This window comes from Anolis sagrei, chromosome 1, assembly GCF_037176765.1.
Source record: "Anolis sagrei isolate rAnoSag1 chromosome 1, rAnoSag1.mat, whole genome shotgun sequence".
Lineage (NCBI taxonomy): Eukaryota > Metazoa > Chordata > Lepidosauria > Squamata > Dactyloidae > Anolis > Anolis sagrei.
This window is the reverse complement of record NC_090021.1, coordinates 220,594,138-220,611,788: the sequence shown is the minus strand read 5'-3', so window position 1 is coordinate 220,611,788 and position 17,651 is coordinate 220,594,138. Positions and strand designations below refer to the sequence as shown.

The window sequence follows — 17,651 nt, the reverse complement described above, 5'->3', positions numbered from 1 at the left end:
CTTCATGAAGAATTAAAAATCAGGGGTAGCAATTTACCCCAAAATGTAGGGCAAACACCCATTGTAGTCTACTGATTAGGCTTGAGTTTCATAGACAATGGTTGACCATGAAGGACATCACCATCATGGACATGGGAACCATTGCATTTGCAGCCCTGAAGGGACTTATCAAAGGCAGCAACAAAAGACAGCCTTCTATTAAATCACTGCTTCATTTAAAATTGCCAAATTATCTAGCAAGTTACCTTGTCCCATTGAAACAATGGAAGCAAACTAATCCAAAAGCTAATTTCCAAGTTCAAATACCATGTATACTCGAAGATAACCTGAGTTTTTCAGACCTTTTTATGGGCTGAAAAAGCCTCCCTCGGCTTATAATGGGGTCAAGCCAGGCAGTGAAGACTGGAGGTCACTGCCTGCAATATATGATATATTTCTCTCTCATCTTCCCCTCCCAAAACAGTGTGTTTTCTTTTCTGCTTCTCCTCCCAAGCTGGAATGTTTTGAAAGTGTAAATAACCATCTCATTTTCAAAATCATCCATCAAGTTATCATGATCAGCCATCAATTGTCAATTATATTTTCTTTTACCTGCTGTTGGTTTTCTCTCTGAGAATGTAGACGGGCTTGGATGCATTCCCTGGTCTCCTGAAATGCCTGTCTTTGAGACACCTCAGCTGGATAGTGTGTACACACCCCTACAATGTTTGTACAGATGAAGATGAGGATGTTGGATACCAGCTGCAAAGAAGACGGAGGGAGGAGAAGAAAAAAAAGACAGAGATTACTATATTCTAGAAACCACAAGATCAAAGGCCAGATGTCCCTTGCTGTTCCTTACATTCTTTTTTACCACATGGCTTAGGTTAATACAGACTTTAATACAATGATTGCTACTGTGCTCTAGTATAAACCAATCACATAGTAAAGAGTTTCACGTTTAAATTTTGATTTTATTTATTTAAAGTACTACTAATATCATTTCTTAGAATAATTGCTTTCATTGATATTTTCATGCTTTTTTGATTACAGGGTGAGAAGATTCCCCACACTTACAAATGTGAACCTCTTTAGATGTAATGATCAGAAAAGAATACACTGTCACTGCTTAATAGGCACGGAGTTGTGTGTGCAATGGGCTTGATGACCACAGCTTCATCATGCACATTGACTGCTTCAAATGGGCAGCTCACCCTGAGGCCCCTGGGTCTGCAGAGAGTGACAAAATGCCAGAGAAAGCAACACACAAGAATAGAAAGCAAGTCCAGCAGGGTTTGAATGTCCATTCCTTGTTTTGGAAAAGACTTATTTCTACATTTAGAAATTGCTTATTTTAAAGAAGCAATCCACTTGCAACCAAAATTTAAAAGTGGATAACAGATTTTGGAAACTTATGGGAAACACAATTCAGGTTTTTGCTGACAGAAAAAAGGCAGTTGAAAATCTGGAGAGGCTTTGAATCCCAAAAACAAGCATCAAGGGAGGTTGCATGCAGTTTTGCCCATTCCTGTTCTATGTTTCCAATCCTCCTTTGACAGATACAGGATAAGCATTCCTTATCCAGAGCTTATGGGCTAGTGTGTGGAGCCCATTTCTCTCCACTTTCAGTTAAACAAAACTCAAGAAACCAGAATTATAAGCGATCAGCAAAAATAAATAAATAAAAAAAATCAAGGAATACTTTGTAATGTCGAAGGCTTTCATGGCTGGAATCACTGAGTTGTTGTAGGTTTTTCGGGCTATATGGCCATGTTCTAGAAGCATTCCCTCCTGATGTTTTGGCTGCATCTATGGCAAGCATCCTCATAGATGCAGGTGAAACATCAGGAGAGAATGCTTCTAGAACATGGCCATATAGCCTGACCTACAACAACCCAAGGAATACTTTCAATAAAACTTCAGGAAAATAAATGTTTAACAGAAATGAACAAATTTGCCTTTATTTGCTTTAAATTGCTATATTTCAATATTAGTATCAAGTCAATACAGGGTATATGGTATGATACAGCAGGGCTTTTAAACTTTCTCCACTTGGGACCCCTTTTGAAAGGCCTGAGAATTTTTTACATGACCCAGGTATATTAATATATATATAAAAGGTATAAGAATAAAACATTTACTAACAACAAATCGGCATTTGCAAGGCTTGCTAAGAAGGCTAATTTTCTTTTTATGAAGTACAGCTGAAGCATCTTCAGAGTCCACTATAAAGACTGCACAACAGATTCATGTAAATGTCTAAAACAGTCACTACGTGATGTTCAGAAATACTTTTTGGGACCCTGACATTTTGCTAAGGGGACCTGATTTGAGGTCAGGACACAGTTGAAAAAGTAGTGTGGTATAGTATGGGGTATAATATTAGGCCATTTGAATAATAGCTCTCAAGCAACTGGATACTACATTTATCTGACATCTACCAATCTTCATGGGTGCACGGAAACAGAGTCTACTGTACCCATTATTATCTATTAGTGGACTTTCTTCAAACGTAAAAGCAGAATTCAGCTAGTGCCATACTCCTCATCACATGCAGCAGTCCAACAACATCCAGAGGGCTATATAGTCCTCATCCCAACTTGTATAATAGCTAATCTGTGTCTGAATGAGTTGTTGTTGTTGTTGTTCATTCGTTCAGTCGTCTCCGACTCTTCGTGACCTCATGGACCAGCCCACGCCAGAGCTCTCTGTCGGCCGTTACCACCCCCAGCTCCCTCAAGGTCAGTCCAGTCACTTCAAGGATGCCATCCATCCATCTTGCCCTTGGTCGGCCCCTCTTCCTTTTGCCTTCCACTTTCCCCAGCATAATTGTCTTCTCTAGGCTTTGCTGTCTCCTCATGATGTGGCCAAAGTACTTCAACTTTGTCTCTAGTATCTTTCCCTCCAGTGAGCAGTCGGGCTTTATTTCCTGGAGGATGGACTGGTTGGATCTTCTCGCAGTCCAAGGCACTCTCAGAACTTTCCTCCAACACCACAGCTCAAAAGCATCGATCTTCCTTCGCTCAGCCTTCCCTAAGGTCCAGCTCTCACATCCGTAGGTTACTACAGGGAATACCATGGCTTTGACTAGGCGGATCTTTGTTGCCAGTCTGATGTCTCTACTCTTTACTATTTTATCAAGATTGGACATTGCTCTCCTCCCAAGAAGTAAGCGTCTTCTGATTTCCTGGCCACAGTCTGCATCTGCAGTAATCTTTGCACCTAGAAATACAAAGTCTGTCATGGCCTCCACGGTTTCTCCCTCTATTTTCCAGTTGTCAATCATTCTTGTTGCCATAATCTTGGTTTTTTTGACGTTTAGCTGCAACCCGGCTTTTGCGCTTTCTTCTTTCACCTTGATTAAAAGGCTCCTCAGCTCCTCCTCGCTTTCGGCCATCAGAGTGGTGTCATCTGCATATCTGAGGTTGTTAATGTTTCTTCCAGCAATTTTCACCCCAGCTTTGCATTCATCCAGCCCCGCACATCGCATGATGTGTTCTGCATACAAGTTAAAAAGGTTGGGTGAGAGGATGCAGCCTTGCCGTACGCCTTTCCCAATCTTGAACCAGTCTGTTGTTCCGTGGTCAGTTCTTACTGTTGCTACTTGGTCCTTGTACAGATTCCTCAGGAGAGAGACAAGGTGGCTTGGGATTCCCATCCCACTAAGAACTTGCCACAATTTATTATGATCCACACAGTCAAAGGCTTTAGAATAGTCAATGAAGCAGAAGTAGATGTTTTTCTGAAACTCCCTGCCTTTCTCCATTATCCAGCGGATATTGGCAATTTGGTCTCTCGTTCCTCTACCTTTTCTAAACCCAGCTTGAACATCTGGCAACTCTCGCTCCATGTATTGCTGGAGTCTTCCTTGCAGGATCTTGAGCATTACCTTACTGGCATGAGAAATAAGGGCCACTGTACGGAAGTTGGAGCAGTCTTTCGCATTTCCCTTTTTTGGTATGGGGATATAAGTTGATTTTTTCCAGTCTGATGGCCATTCTTGTGTTTTCCATATTTGCTGGCAAATGGCATGCATCACCTTGACAGCATCATCTTTTAAGATTTTAAACAGTTCAGCTGGGATCCCGTCGTCTCCTGCTGCCTTGTTGTTAGCAATGCTTCTTAAGGCCCATTCAACCTCACTCCTCAGGATGTCTGGTTCTAATTCATTCACCACACCGTCAAAGCTATCCTCGATATTATTATCCTTCCTATACAGATCTTCTGTATAGTCTCGCCACCTTCTGAATGAGTATCTAGGGAAAATAAAGTGGGCATCTACAAAAACAGGAAGTGAAAGTCTGAAGACTGGTCACTTCTCATCAGTGATCTTCACTTTGGGAGAAATTACCTCCACAAACATAGGGCCTCCTGGAGCATTAAAAATGAGTGACATGTCTAGTTAAATATTATTTTCCTCTTTATTTTGGTATATTTTTGGTTATATGTGGTGTCACTTGTACCTGTTTATTTTGTAAACTTCCGTGAGATCCGCTTTTGGAATAAAGGTAGGATATAAATAAAGTGTTTAATTGAGTATTTAATTTTTAAAGATCTAAATATTAGGTGCTGCTGTAGGCAATATTTCTCTAGGTATTGCTTGCCTAAGTAAACTCAATAATAATAACAATAACAATAATAATAATAATAATAATAAGAATACCGTATTATTATTTTCTCACTACTCCCACTACTCCAATTGTTATATTTATATCTATCCCACATTTTTCTACTTAAACCAGCAGAAAAAACATACACACACCAAAACACTATAGTTAGTAATATGAATTGTGTAAGACAGGCTTTATATAGTCATCCATCACATGCCTATCAGACTAGAAAAGTCTTTACAACTCTGTGATAAGAAAGTGAGGAAAGTGACATTTTAAATTCTCTGGGAAGGGAGTTCCAGACCCTATGATCAACCCTATGTTCCCACCAGATGTACCTATAAGAGTGGTGAGACAGATCCAGAGAAAGGTCAGAAGTATCACAAAACCTAAATGAAATCTGATTGGTACTGCTTGGCTCAGCCATCTTCCCTTAATTTCCTTCCTTCTTCTCTGTTACTCCATACTTCTTGTGGTCCCTCTATTTGTTCTCATTCTTTTTGCCCCAGACCATTGCCCCACAAGAAAAGGTGTGACAGAAGTTTGATTTGCCCTGAGTAAGAAAGATTTACACTGATAAGACCAGATAGGATGCTCTGACTCCCATTTGTTTCTTTTAGTCTGAGCATAAGGCACACTAACCATGACAATAGGCTATGTTATCAAGCAGAATAGAGCACACAAAATGTGGAAGGGTGAGGTAAGGGGTAGAATGAAGTGCTTGCCCATAATCAGGGGCCTTCAGACCCAGAACATTTATTTATTTATTTACTGTAAAACGTCTCTTCTTACCTTACCAAGCAAGTTGTCAATGAAATGATACAAACCCATGAGATGGAATGGCCATAATACATAGAAACATCATGTATGGTAGGACCATACATGATGTTTATCTATGTATATCTATGAGGATAATGTTTATCTATGTATATCTATGAGGACACAACTGCTAAAGGGTCATCAGACCAAGACCTGAGCCAACTAGAAGACTTACCCACATTTGAGCTCATCTTCCTAAGGGGCTTGTCAAATCTGGGAGACTCATCAAGTCAAAAAGAAGGAATCAGCCCTGATGATTGAGGGTAGGCGGGTGGCAGAGAGCTGTGTGTCTACAAGCATTGATTTGACATCTTTGTTCACAGAACACGGAGAAAAAATCACACTATAATAGTGCAAAATGCTAAAGCCAAATGGGCCTATAGGGAAGACAACATGGCACGTTTCCCTTTCCAGTCTGGCAACCCAGACACCATTTTGGCAAGGAGGCACAATAATTCAATGAGCAATGAGGTAAGTCATTGTTTCCTGCAGTGTTTTGCAATTGCATCTTTGAGATTTTTCTCTACTGTGTAATGACCTAGGTCCTTCTCTGCCTCAAGCTCTGGGTTTCATTATTAATCATCTAAGGGTTCACTCTCAAGATCACTTTGAACAGATCCTGATATCCTGAAGGCAAGACATTTTTGTTTAGATTATTTTGCTTCATTGTTCCTTGATAGAACCCTAGTTGTATGTTGAATATATTGAGTAGCCCTCTGGCATATCTTTAGAAATTCACTTCTTAGAATACCATTACTGTACTGGCAATTTACTAGAACACTTTAAGTTGGTTTGCTAGCAATCAGATGCTTTCAACTATTGTGTCTAAGACTTCGTGAACATTTCAAGATGATGACCTGTGACAAGCTCTGAGGTATAATAGAAAGTATGATGGATGACTGTAATTATTGGCACTTAGAAATATTTGCATTTATGGCTAAGATATGCCGAAGCTGCTCTTTTGCTCTCCCACCTCAGAGTTATAGCTAATGTTTCAACATCTTGAATTTAAAAAAAAGATTCCCGATTTGTATTTCAAACAAACAATTGACTTTTTATCGAAATTTAGCACATGACATTATATCCAGGTAGAACTGTTTAGGGAAATTTGGTCCTGAAGGTAGTATATACATATCACTAAAATAATAAATAAAATACATATTATCTGTTTTGTTTCATGCATGCCCCACCTAGCATAAAATACTAATAGTGGCCATATTTTTTTCAGAATCTTACAATTAGTTTCTATGGTACTTTCCTAGAATGTATTAAAGCAACATGTAAACATATGTGTGATTTCTGCCTTTATTTTGTTTTAGTTATAAAGCTGCAATCATTATATTTCCATAAAACATAACAGGCATCAAAACAGAGAAGACTTTACTTTGGATCAGTTTATTTGCCAAGGACTTTACATGTTTGTTATGATTAATTCCCAAAGCATATTTATTTCATTTTTCAAGAGTTATTGTATTGAAATGTAATTTTATAAGAGCATTTCATCAAAGACAAAACTTTCAAAAAAGCATGGAAATTATCTTTTGACTGGGTTGTGGTAGGTTTTTTGGGCTATATGGCCATGTTCTAGAAGCATTCTCTCCTGATGTTTCGCCTGCTTCTATGTCAGGAATACTCAGAGGTTGTGACCTCCCCTAAAAACCTACAACAACCCAGTGATTACGGCCATGAAAGCCTTCGACAATATCTTTTGACTCTTATGCTGACTGACTGGTGGGTTTTGTGCACTGTAGTAGAAAAGGAATTTTTTCCAAACTTTGGTTTTGAGCTAAAAAAGGAAAACAATTCTAAAATTTCAACTGCTATTTACCAGTAGTTTTGATTCCTCTTTTCCTTCAAACCTAGGTGTACTAATATTAAGAATTATGACATACTATTTTTAAGAAATTGCATTCTGGCTAAATATGAAAAGTTATTGGGTTGGAAGCAGAGTTGCTATAGATATTTGCCCTTCCTGAATGTTTATCTTCAGGTTGTACTTCAGGTTTTCCCTAACTAGATTCTGTTAACTGATGTTTATGGTGGGCAGATGTAAAAGAGAATAGTGTTTATGCACCTATGCCAGTCACACAAAGAAGGAAACCTGAGGTGTAAATACTCCTTTCTGTCCAATAATTAAATGGTTTTTTTCTTTGTGACTTGCAAGTCACTTCTCGTGTGACTGAATTGGCTGTTTGCAAGGACGTTGCCCAGGGGATGTTGCCCAGATGTTTTGAAGTTTTCCATCCTTGTGGGAGGCTTCCCTCATGGGGAGCAGGAGCTGACAGAGGGAGCTCATCTGTGCTCTCCCTGGATTCGAACCTCCGATCTGTCGGTCTTCAGTCCTGCCGGCACAAGGGTTTAACCCATTGTGCCACCAGCGGCTCAATATTATTAGGCCAGTAAAAGAAGCATAGCAGCTTTGATCTAAGGACACAAATCCTATATTGAATGCATGATTGATTTGCCTGCCCTTCTCCCAGTATGAGACTCAACTCTAATAGACATGATATGGTTGCCCTTTTAGCAGAGATACATTCAGGAAGAAATAAAAGTTTCCTTCCTTCTCCTCCCACTACAGCCCTCCCCACTACCTTGGAAAAATTGGGGCCCTAAACAATTTGGGGTGAGGTGTAGGCAGGGGAAGGATTTTGAAAAGAGCAAAATCTCACAAAAATTGGCTGATACTGAATATAAAATATTAGCTGGAAAATGACAACTAATAAGTTATGAAAAACATTTGTTTGTTTGTTTAAAGAAAAAGAATAGGATTTTGAATAGAATGTTCTTTAATCCCAAATCAAGGCAGACACAAACAGGTATGTATCTTTTTAAATGTGTGTGTGTGTGTGTGTGTGTGAATGTGTGTGTATCTTTGAAAATGAGCCTTTGGTGATAGACAAAATCCAAGAAGTAGACTTGGGATTTACAAGGCCCTCCAGATGTTGTTGGACCACAGCTCCTATTAGCAAAGGACACTGGAAGTTGAGTGCCAACAATATCTGAGGAAACGGAATCATTTTCACTACTGAAGCAAAACATTGTGGCAAATAATAACACATTAGAATGTCTCCTTCTGTAATTATGAAGGACAGATGAAAATGAAACATTTTACTAGATGCATCTTCAAGGACCATTTCATAAACTATGGTAATGTATTGTCATATCAATTTCTCTATCTATTTACTTCAATATCTATTTACTTCAAAATTAAGTGTATACCCTTCCCCTGCATTTACATGCCATGCACTTATCCTCTGGAGCATCCACGTTGAAGCAATCAGGGACCAATTCCATAATATGTGAAAGCATCAGCAAACTGTTTCATCAATGCAGCAGTTAATTAAGAATTCCTCAAGGCATGTAGCATCGCTGAAAAGCTCTCCACCATGTCTCGAGTGCCTTTTGCCCACTAGCAAGAGTAGTGATTCTACGCATCACTTGGGTTGTAAATCTCAGCAAAGTCAAGGTGGCAAAACACCCAACAACACTTGAAGAATGCAGTGCTGAAACTATGTCTGTGTTCATGCAACGCCTGACTGAAATGGCACAAGAGCAGAGGTCTAATAAACAAGCTCCTTCCAACCCACGCAACAAGAGTAAAGATAGCTGGTGTTCATCATCACAAAAAAATGAAATTCAATTAGGAAACAGAAGCTGAGCTTCCACAGGGAATTAAATGGATTTCTGACTCATGGCTAACATACCTACAATTGATCAAGTTGCTTCACATTCCCTATGAATGCAATAAAAGGAATTGTGTATGGATAAGGTGGCCTTAAAACAAAGGGGCATTAAAAGATGCTGTAATAATCATAAAATTACTCCCCATCTATTCATACAGACTGCATACAATGATTACAAGATGATTCCAGCATACTTGTGTTCATCTGGTTGCATCAACTTGAGTACCTGGAGGTCTCCAGCTCTTTGATATGACTCCACCAACTCTCTATTACTGCCCCCTCAGAGCTAATATGATTTTGTTACATGTTCCTGTAGAGGAAACATCAATGAAAGTTAGTTCACTGCTGGGTCACAAAGGTATCCATTTTAAAAAAAGCTCCCTACATTTGCCAGAGTTAGGCTCACAGGGCCGCTGAGAAAATAAAAAATGTGCTATTTTTTAAAACCCAGTTTAGAATTTCTGAGTCTTCCAGTACGACTCTGTGGCCAATTTCCACTCGAACCTGACCACAGAAGACCTAGAGCAGGCCTGAACAACCTGTGGCCCTCTAGGTGTTTCAATTCCCAGAATTCCTGACCATTGGAACATCTAGTTTGGGCTTCTGGAAGTAGAGTTCCAAATACCTGGAGGGTCATAGGTTGTGGACGCCTGACCTAGAGGTTCCTCAAGAGGTGTTATCTCCAGAAATATCTCTAACACGAATGGAGGAGGTTGGCCAAAGTGTCACACAGGAGGACCTAGAGATTCCTAGGGAGAAAATTTTAATCAAACTCATGAATAATCAAAACCAAAAATGTGGATGGATGATTGTATTCCATACTCAAGACTGTAACTGAACCAGATGTGTACACCACTAAGTCAAAAGGGTTAGCATCCTATCTTGGTCCCAAGACACACAGGATTTGTTATGTGAAAGGTGCCACATTCTAGACATTACACAAATCAGCTCTGAAGACATTAACAGCAAATATAAGGCTGATCGGAATTCATGAAGTATAGATATTTCCTCCAGTAAATAGAGGAATTCTTCCATTTTCAGTCTTTGGAGAATATTCCTAAAAAGGCAACAATAATGGGCATAAAGGTGTTTATCTTAGGAAATGCTTCTATGATACAGAGTGTATGTGCCTTTGAGCTGCTAGTCAATTTATGGCAAACCCATAAACTTCACAGTTTCTAAAGGTAGTTTTGCCACTTCCCACCTCTGAAATATAGCTTATAGTACCATATTCTTTAGCAGTCTCCCATGCAAAATATTAACTGAAATTGACTGTATTAAGTTTCCAGGCTCAGGCATAATCCTGGAGCCTTTAGGGTTTATGTATCTTAGTTTTGTTCCTACCATTTCTCTAAACTTTAATATGTCACACACACACACAAAATCATACTCTCACAACAACCTTGTGAGTCAGAAGAGGAACTTTTTGGTCCTCACTTGATATTCTACCTTCAGTACCATACTGTTTTTCTGGTTCAGATTTACAGTGAAGTAGCGTGCATGAATTTTCCAAGGAAGTATTTTTATCTCATTTTCTTTCATTCTTCTGAAGACAGAATTTTTTCAATTCAAAAAGCTAATGCCATACTGTTATTTCAGTCATTTCAAACCCTGAAATGGCTGAGTAGTAGTCCTATACTGTAAGACTTCAGAAAAGAAAAGCCTGTACAACCACAAATAGAGCGAAACACCATCTTGTGCCAATATGCTGCTCCACTCTGTTACATTTGTATTTGATTATTCAAACACCAGATGCCATTCAACAGACAATTATAGGCAGAAAATATGCTTAAAGAGAGATGCTGTCAAGATAACCTCTGTTATTTTCTTACCTGTGACATGAATAACAATGTAGGCTGTTAAAGTGGAGGAACTGGGGTTGGAGGAAGAGGACAGCAAATTGTTTGAGGAGGATAAATATTTTGATTTTCAACACTGGGGGAAGTGAGTCCTTTGCTGCACTCCATTGGGGTTTTTGCTGTGTCCAAGAAGCAATGCAGGCACATAAGGAAGCACAACAAAAATCTCTCTGCCCCTGAGAGCCAATTCCAAAGATAGATTTGGATTACTATATGTTGTTTTAAAACTAAATGTGATGTGGCTGGGGGATGTTGGTGCATGAGGAACATGCCAACTAAAGACTCTGAATGTGAGGTAAGGTCTAGCATTGACACTCCCAGCCGCTGCGCAGATATACATGTGACCATTTTACCATCAAGCATTTGGAAGAGGTTCTCAGCTTCTTCTACATGACAAAAATTAATTACAGGTTAATGTTAAGGTATAGACAATTGTGTGGTACTGATAATGTGTACATGTTTCAAGTCACCTCTCAATTCCTGCAGTTTTCTTAGGTAAATATTACTCAGAGGTAGTTTTGCTAGTTCCTTCCTCTAAAGTAGTGGTTCACTACCTGTGGGTCCCCAGATGTTTTGCCCTTCAACTCCCAGAAATCCTAACAGCTGGTAAACTGGATGGGATTTCTGGAAGTTGCAGCCAAAACACCTGGGGAGCCACAAGTTGAGAACCACTGCTCTATAGCATCTGGAATTCCTTAGCAGATCCTCATTCAGATACAAACCAGAGCTTAGATTAAGATCAGATATGATCTATCAATAAATTTGAAACCTGTTTCTGTGACAGTCTCAGGTTGAATTTGCCCACTATATATAATCCAAAAACATACTCAAACAGGTTATTCAAATGAATTATGCTTCATAACCATTAACTCTCTGAATAACTGCCAAATTAGGGATTTCAATCCATATAAATTATTTTCTGTTGATTTTTAGATTTAAAAAGCATTTTCATATCTGAATCTATAAAACTTAATAAAATATATGATAATTTAGAGGGCATTGACATTTGCTATAAGTGTATTTGGGGCAGAACCAGGTAATAAAATACAAAAATGTTTTTCGTAAGCCAGAGAGATAAGGCTGGAAATCCAGATGTTGTTGGGTGCAAGTCCTATCAGCCACAGAGCTGCAGTTCAACAGTAACTGAAATGTGCACAATAACATATGACATGAGGTTTTGAACTTTATTTAAAACTTTTTTAAAAATACAATTGTAAATTATTTTAACTTTTGAAAGTGGGGAAAATACCCACTGACTTTTATTTGAAATGTGTTTTTGTTTTAGCCTGCTCCTTTCATATTTTTCTACTCCATTTTTAAAATGAAAACTGCTTCATTATCGCATAATGGGATAACATTGTTATGGAGACAGACAGCATTGTGACTTTAGATTCTCCCTTAATTCATCTCTTGCACTTTAAATACATCTCTCTCGTAGATATGTCTTTTGCTTTCCATATCTTTATCAGTTCTCCATAAAGCTGATTTTAATTCCATAATGGGATCTAACAGGCTTCCACTCAGCTGAATTCCCCCACTGCAAGACGGAGAAATGCCAAGAACTACACTAAACTATGCCACAAAAGACCTGAACTTTCTTCCCCCAATACCATACAGAAACCAGGCTCTAGAGCAGGCATCTTCAAACTGTGGCCCTCCAGCTGTTTGGGCCTTCAATTCCCAGAATTCCTGACAATTAAACAAGCTCGTTAGGGCTTCTGGGAGTTGGAGGCCCAAACAGCTGGAGGGCCGCTGTTTGAGGATGCCTGCACTAGAGATATGGACATTTTATGTATTCGTCATGCAAGGAAGCCCATGGTTGGGACATACAAAGAGTCTGTGGGATAAATTCAATGTCATTTGAGATTATGATATTATTATTACTTCCTTGCTTCCCCAAGGTTGGACCCAAAGCAGCTCAAAACTTAAGAAAGCAGTACAATTAAAAGTTTACAAAAAGAATATATTAAAAATAGAATTGAAGTAGTCCAATTATTAAAACAATGCAGTTAAGATATGTTTTCTAAAACAATAAGTAAAAGCTGCAAAAAAGCAGTTCATTCAAAAATATTAGTTGATTATTTAAAAGCCTTCTGTTTTAAATGCCTTCCCTGGACCAGGGGGAGGGTGGGGGATAATGTTTTAGCCTTCCGCTGGAAGGATAACAGGGAGGGGGCCAATTTGGCATCCCCAGGAAAGGACTTACAAGAGTATAGGGGCAGCCACTGGTAAGACCCTCTCTCATGTCCCCACCAACCACATTTGCAACCCCACCATCTAGCATTTCCTCTACTGTCCTTTCCCATAGAGCCACCTGAGGCCATATAAAATTCAGAGTATCTGCTTTGAACTGGATTATATAGCAGTTCAAAGCAGATAAGGTAGATTATTTGCTTTGATAATCTGCATTATATGACAGTGCAGAGCCAACCAGAATCACAAGGAACCCTCTTCTGAATGGGTTGTGTAGGTTTTTTGGGTTGTATGGCCATGTTCTGGAAGCATTCTCTCCTGACCTTTCACCTGCATCTGTGGCAAGCATCCTCAGAGGTTATGAGGTTTGTTGGAAAGATTGTGGGGTTTGTTCCAACAAACCTCACAACCTCTGAGGATGCTTGTCATAGATGTAGGTGAAACGTCAGGAGAGAATGCTTCTAGAACATGGCCATACAGCCTGGAAAACAAACAACTCAGTGATTCCTGCCATGAAAGCCTTTGACAATGTTTCTTCTGAATCGTTTTCCAGCCCTCCAAAGGTGTATTTGGGGGTGCCAAGAGAGCTCTAAGAAGAGAGAGAAAATTTCTGCTCTCTCAATTCCTCAGATAGATACCCTTTCGTCACAGAATAAATCAATTGGATCCTGGCTATTGTGAAATCCAGCAAAGTCACAGCCACTTCAACATCCATGAAATAAGACATTGCCTAACACGTCTCCCAAGATCATCACAGACCATGACTGTAGTTTTGATGCAACCCGAAAAATCTGATTTGACAAGCAGCTGAAATGAATCTGCAAGCTTGCACCATTGAAATTCATGCACGCTAAAATTTGTCAGTCCTCTGTAGAATTTGTTGATGCTGCTGAAGTCATTAGACAGTCATGATACAAAGCAACTAATTATGAATATGCCTCAAAGCACTTCACTTTCGGAAAGCCGGATGTGCAGAGACTATTCAAAATAATTATCTCAGATGACATTGCCAACAAAGATTCAGACAAATTGTATTGCACTAGTTAGTGGATTGTACAAATCTCATGTCCTTGAGGATTTTTATTAGCTGGCTGCCTGCTGCAATTATGAATTCTGCATGCTCTCCTTTTCAGCACTGGGAAACAGATGCCTACCACGGAGAGATACTTTCCCTGACTCACATACTATAGAAAAGCGCAAAACTCCTCAGCTATAACCAGCCTCACTAATTAATAAACAACAAAGATACATTTATGGAAAATGTGAGTTGAATTACTCGATTTGTCATTTTCTTAACGTTTTAAATGGAAATAGGTATAAGTAAAGGAATAGATATTAAATTGGGTCCAAAATGGTCACACTGCCTTTCTCTTGTATTTCAGTGGGAACTAGGCGTGAATAAAAAGTAGTTAAGTGTGACTGCAGCATCATTTTCACATGATGCATATCTAACAGAAAAATCCGTAACTGTTTCATGCTCACTAGTTTAAAATGTGTTTATTACAGTTGTTGTTTGATAAGAACCTTAAACCAGTGGTGGTCACAGTGATGGGTATAGGAACGAATGTCCTGCCACGGGGGCCACATGGAACATCAAGAATGCCAAAATAGAATAAAAGCAAACTCAACACACAAATGGACAGAAGTGTTAGAAAAAGGAGGCACGGTGTTGGCCAAAAGTGAATTGCTTTTCCTGATGAGGAAGATTTTTATGTGTGTCAGGAGCGACTTGAGAAACTGCAAGTTGCTTCTGGTGTGAAGCGGAAATGGCCGTCTGCAAGGACGTTGCAGACGGCCAAGGACGTGAGAGAAATGGCCGTCTGCAAGGACGTTGCCCAGGGGACGCCCAGATGTTTGAGGTTTTACCATTCTTGTGGGAGGCTACTCTCATGTCCCAGCTTGGGGAGCTGGAGCTGGTGGTGAAAATTTCAGAACTCTAACAAAACTTTCAAAATTTCATTATTATTTCATTATTGGCGATTTTTATGACATAACCAATTAGGAACTGCCATTTATAACAAAATTTTGAAACTTTGATTAGAGTTCTGACATTTTCACCACCAGAACTTTAGCTACACCGTAGAAGCAAAGCACCAGCGTCCCCTAGTTCTCACCACCAGAACTTTAGTTTTATAAGTACTTTAGAACCATTTAGAACCATGGATTGCCCATACTTAATAGTCACATCAGAGCTTAGACAATATCATATGGGAAGAAGTCTTTGTACCTCATTCACAGACATTGAAATAACTCTAATTAATGTAGCATTCAGTGAGTCAGGCACCTGAAATCTCAATGTGGGTATTGAAATAACAAACAAACATGACTTAATAGAATTGTGGGTCTCACTACACTAGTAGCATTGAACCAGTGAGCAGTTGGTATATTATTACTTAAGCTGAATTGACTCATTGGATCTGTTCTAACTGGATCAAACAAAATGCTTTCTGTGCATATATAGTCTCCTCACAGCTGTATAACCTGAAGTGTCCTAGAGGATTGTTCTGTACAGAAATACACATTTGTGGCTGTATTCACTCATTTTTATGGGCATAAATATATATATTGTGCACAGAATAGTCTCCTGATACACTTTGGGACAGGAGTCCTCAAACTTTTTAAACAGAGGGCCAAGTCACAGTCCTGTTGGAGGGCCAGATTATAATTTGAGGGGAAAAAAACATGAATTCCTATGCACACTGCACATATCTTATCTGTAGTGCAAAAAACACTTTAAAACAATACAATAATAAAAAACAAAGAACAATTTTAACAAATATAAACTTATTAGTAGTTCAATGGGAAGTGTAGGTCTGCTTTTGTCTGATGAGAATATTGTTGTTGTTGTGTGCTTTCAAGTCGTTTCAGACTTAGGTTGACCCTGAGCGGGGGCCGGGTAAATGACCTTGGAAAGCCGTATCCGACCCCCGAGCCTTAGTTTGGGGACCCCTGCTTTAGGGTATGTAAATACTGAGACAAAACCACACACATACACACACACACACACACACACACACAAACTAACGGATGTATTAATTTTCCAATAATATTTCCTGAATACTTGAGAAACCCATCAAAAATGAATACTGGGAAATATTATTTTATCATTTTACATGTCCCCCTGGTTATAATAGCTTTTTCTGTTTAATGAATTATCAGTCTGTTTGCATCAAATGTGTTGTCATCATCATCATTATATAGTACTATCATTGTACATAGCACTTTGCAAGTAAATCAACAACAAAAAACAACATTAACAACAACAACAAAAGTCAGCCTGGCCAAAAGCTTACATTCTAAACAAATATATGCACTCACACATACTGGGGAAGCATTGAGTAATGTAAATATAAAACTATACAAACAGATATCAGCAGCCTTCATTTGTTTGTCTTAACAATTTCTCTATTTTATCCTATTTTAAAACCATTTCTACCAGGGTCAAAAGAAGATCACTTGAAATTTTCTTGGTAATGTATTAATTGTTTTAAATGGCAGGAAAATGTACTCATACTTTATTTTCAGTGGGAAAAAATATATTGAAATAATTGCAACAGATAGATGATATGTTGTATCTCCAGAGCTGCCCAAATGACCAACCACTGCATAGAGAACCAAATCTGTGGAGTGGTACATCTTGGAAGAATCAGATACTATATGAAAGACTGCATGTTTTGAAAGATAATTTCCTGCTGCAAGCATTTTGGACAGAGTTTCAAAGCTATAGTGGTGAATATGAGTGGGAGTATTTTTTCCAATCACAAACTGATGAATACATCATGAAGAAAATTACAAAAGCTCTTGCACTGGTGGATACATTATTCCATATCCTATAGTACTAGGAACATCTTACAAAATTAGTTGAGGCATTGAATTTTTTACAGAGATTTGGGCAAGACAAGACAAGACATTGTATGTATCTTGTCTTTTCCTTTTTGCTAAGGGCTGTCACAGAGACCTTGATCTGAGTAAGGAGCTGTGGAGAGCAAGCATGAAAATGTTCTTCCATGCCTCTTTTCCAGTTGAAATCAGCTTCATCACCTGATATTTATTTTCTCCAGCATGTTTAATGGATAATGCAATGGAAAAAACAGGGATCCTTATGGCATTTACATCATCTTAGTGTATCCCTAGGAAACAATATGGTCTGTCTAATTTGCTCCATTTAGAAATAGGGATTTTAGTGAGGAATTCTACTTAATGCATCATAGCATGTCTGCAGCAAAGCAAAACAGCCATTCTTCTGTTCCTTGTGCCTTACTTTATTAACAAATGAACCGTTTGGCAAAAATCCCTTTAAATAAGCTGTAGAAGGATCTGGAGAACTTCTACACATTAACTCTCACCAATACTATATGTTACTGAAAAAAAACTTCCTTTATAGAACAAGAAACATAAGGTAACTTTTAAAGAGATTTTAAGATGGAATGACAGATACGCCTGTACTGTTTCTGTTCATTTACATTCAGCCCTCCACATTTGCTGCAGCTTGGTGCAAAAGAACCCCC

At 38.8% G+C, this 17,651-nt stretch overlaps 1 protein-coding gene across 1 annotated transcript in view; it reads right to left on the bottom strand.

Moving 5' to 3' along the window:
• ADCY5 (adenylate cyclase 5) overlaps positions 1-17,651 on the bottom strand; it is a 264,047-nt gene that overhangs the window by 99,893 nt on the left and 146,503 nt on the right. The window contains exon 2 of the mRNA XM_060774794.2: positions 592-741. Within this exon, the coding sequence (XP_060630777.2) occupies positions 592-741 (150 nt within the window). The remainder of the gene's footprint in view (positions 1-591; positions 742-17,651) is intronic.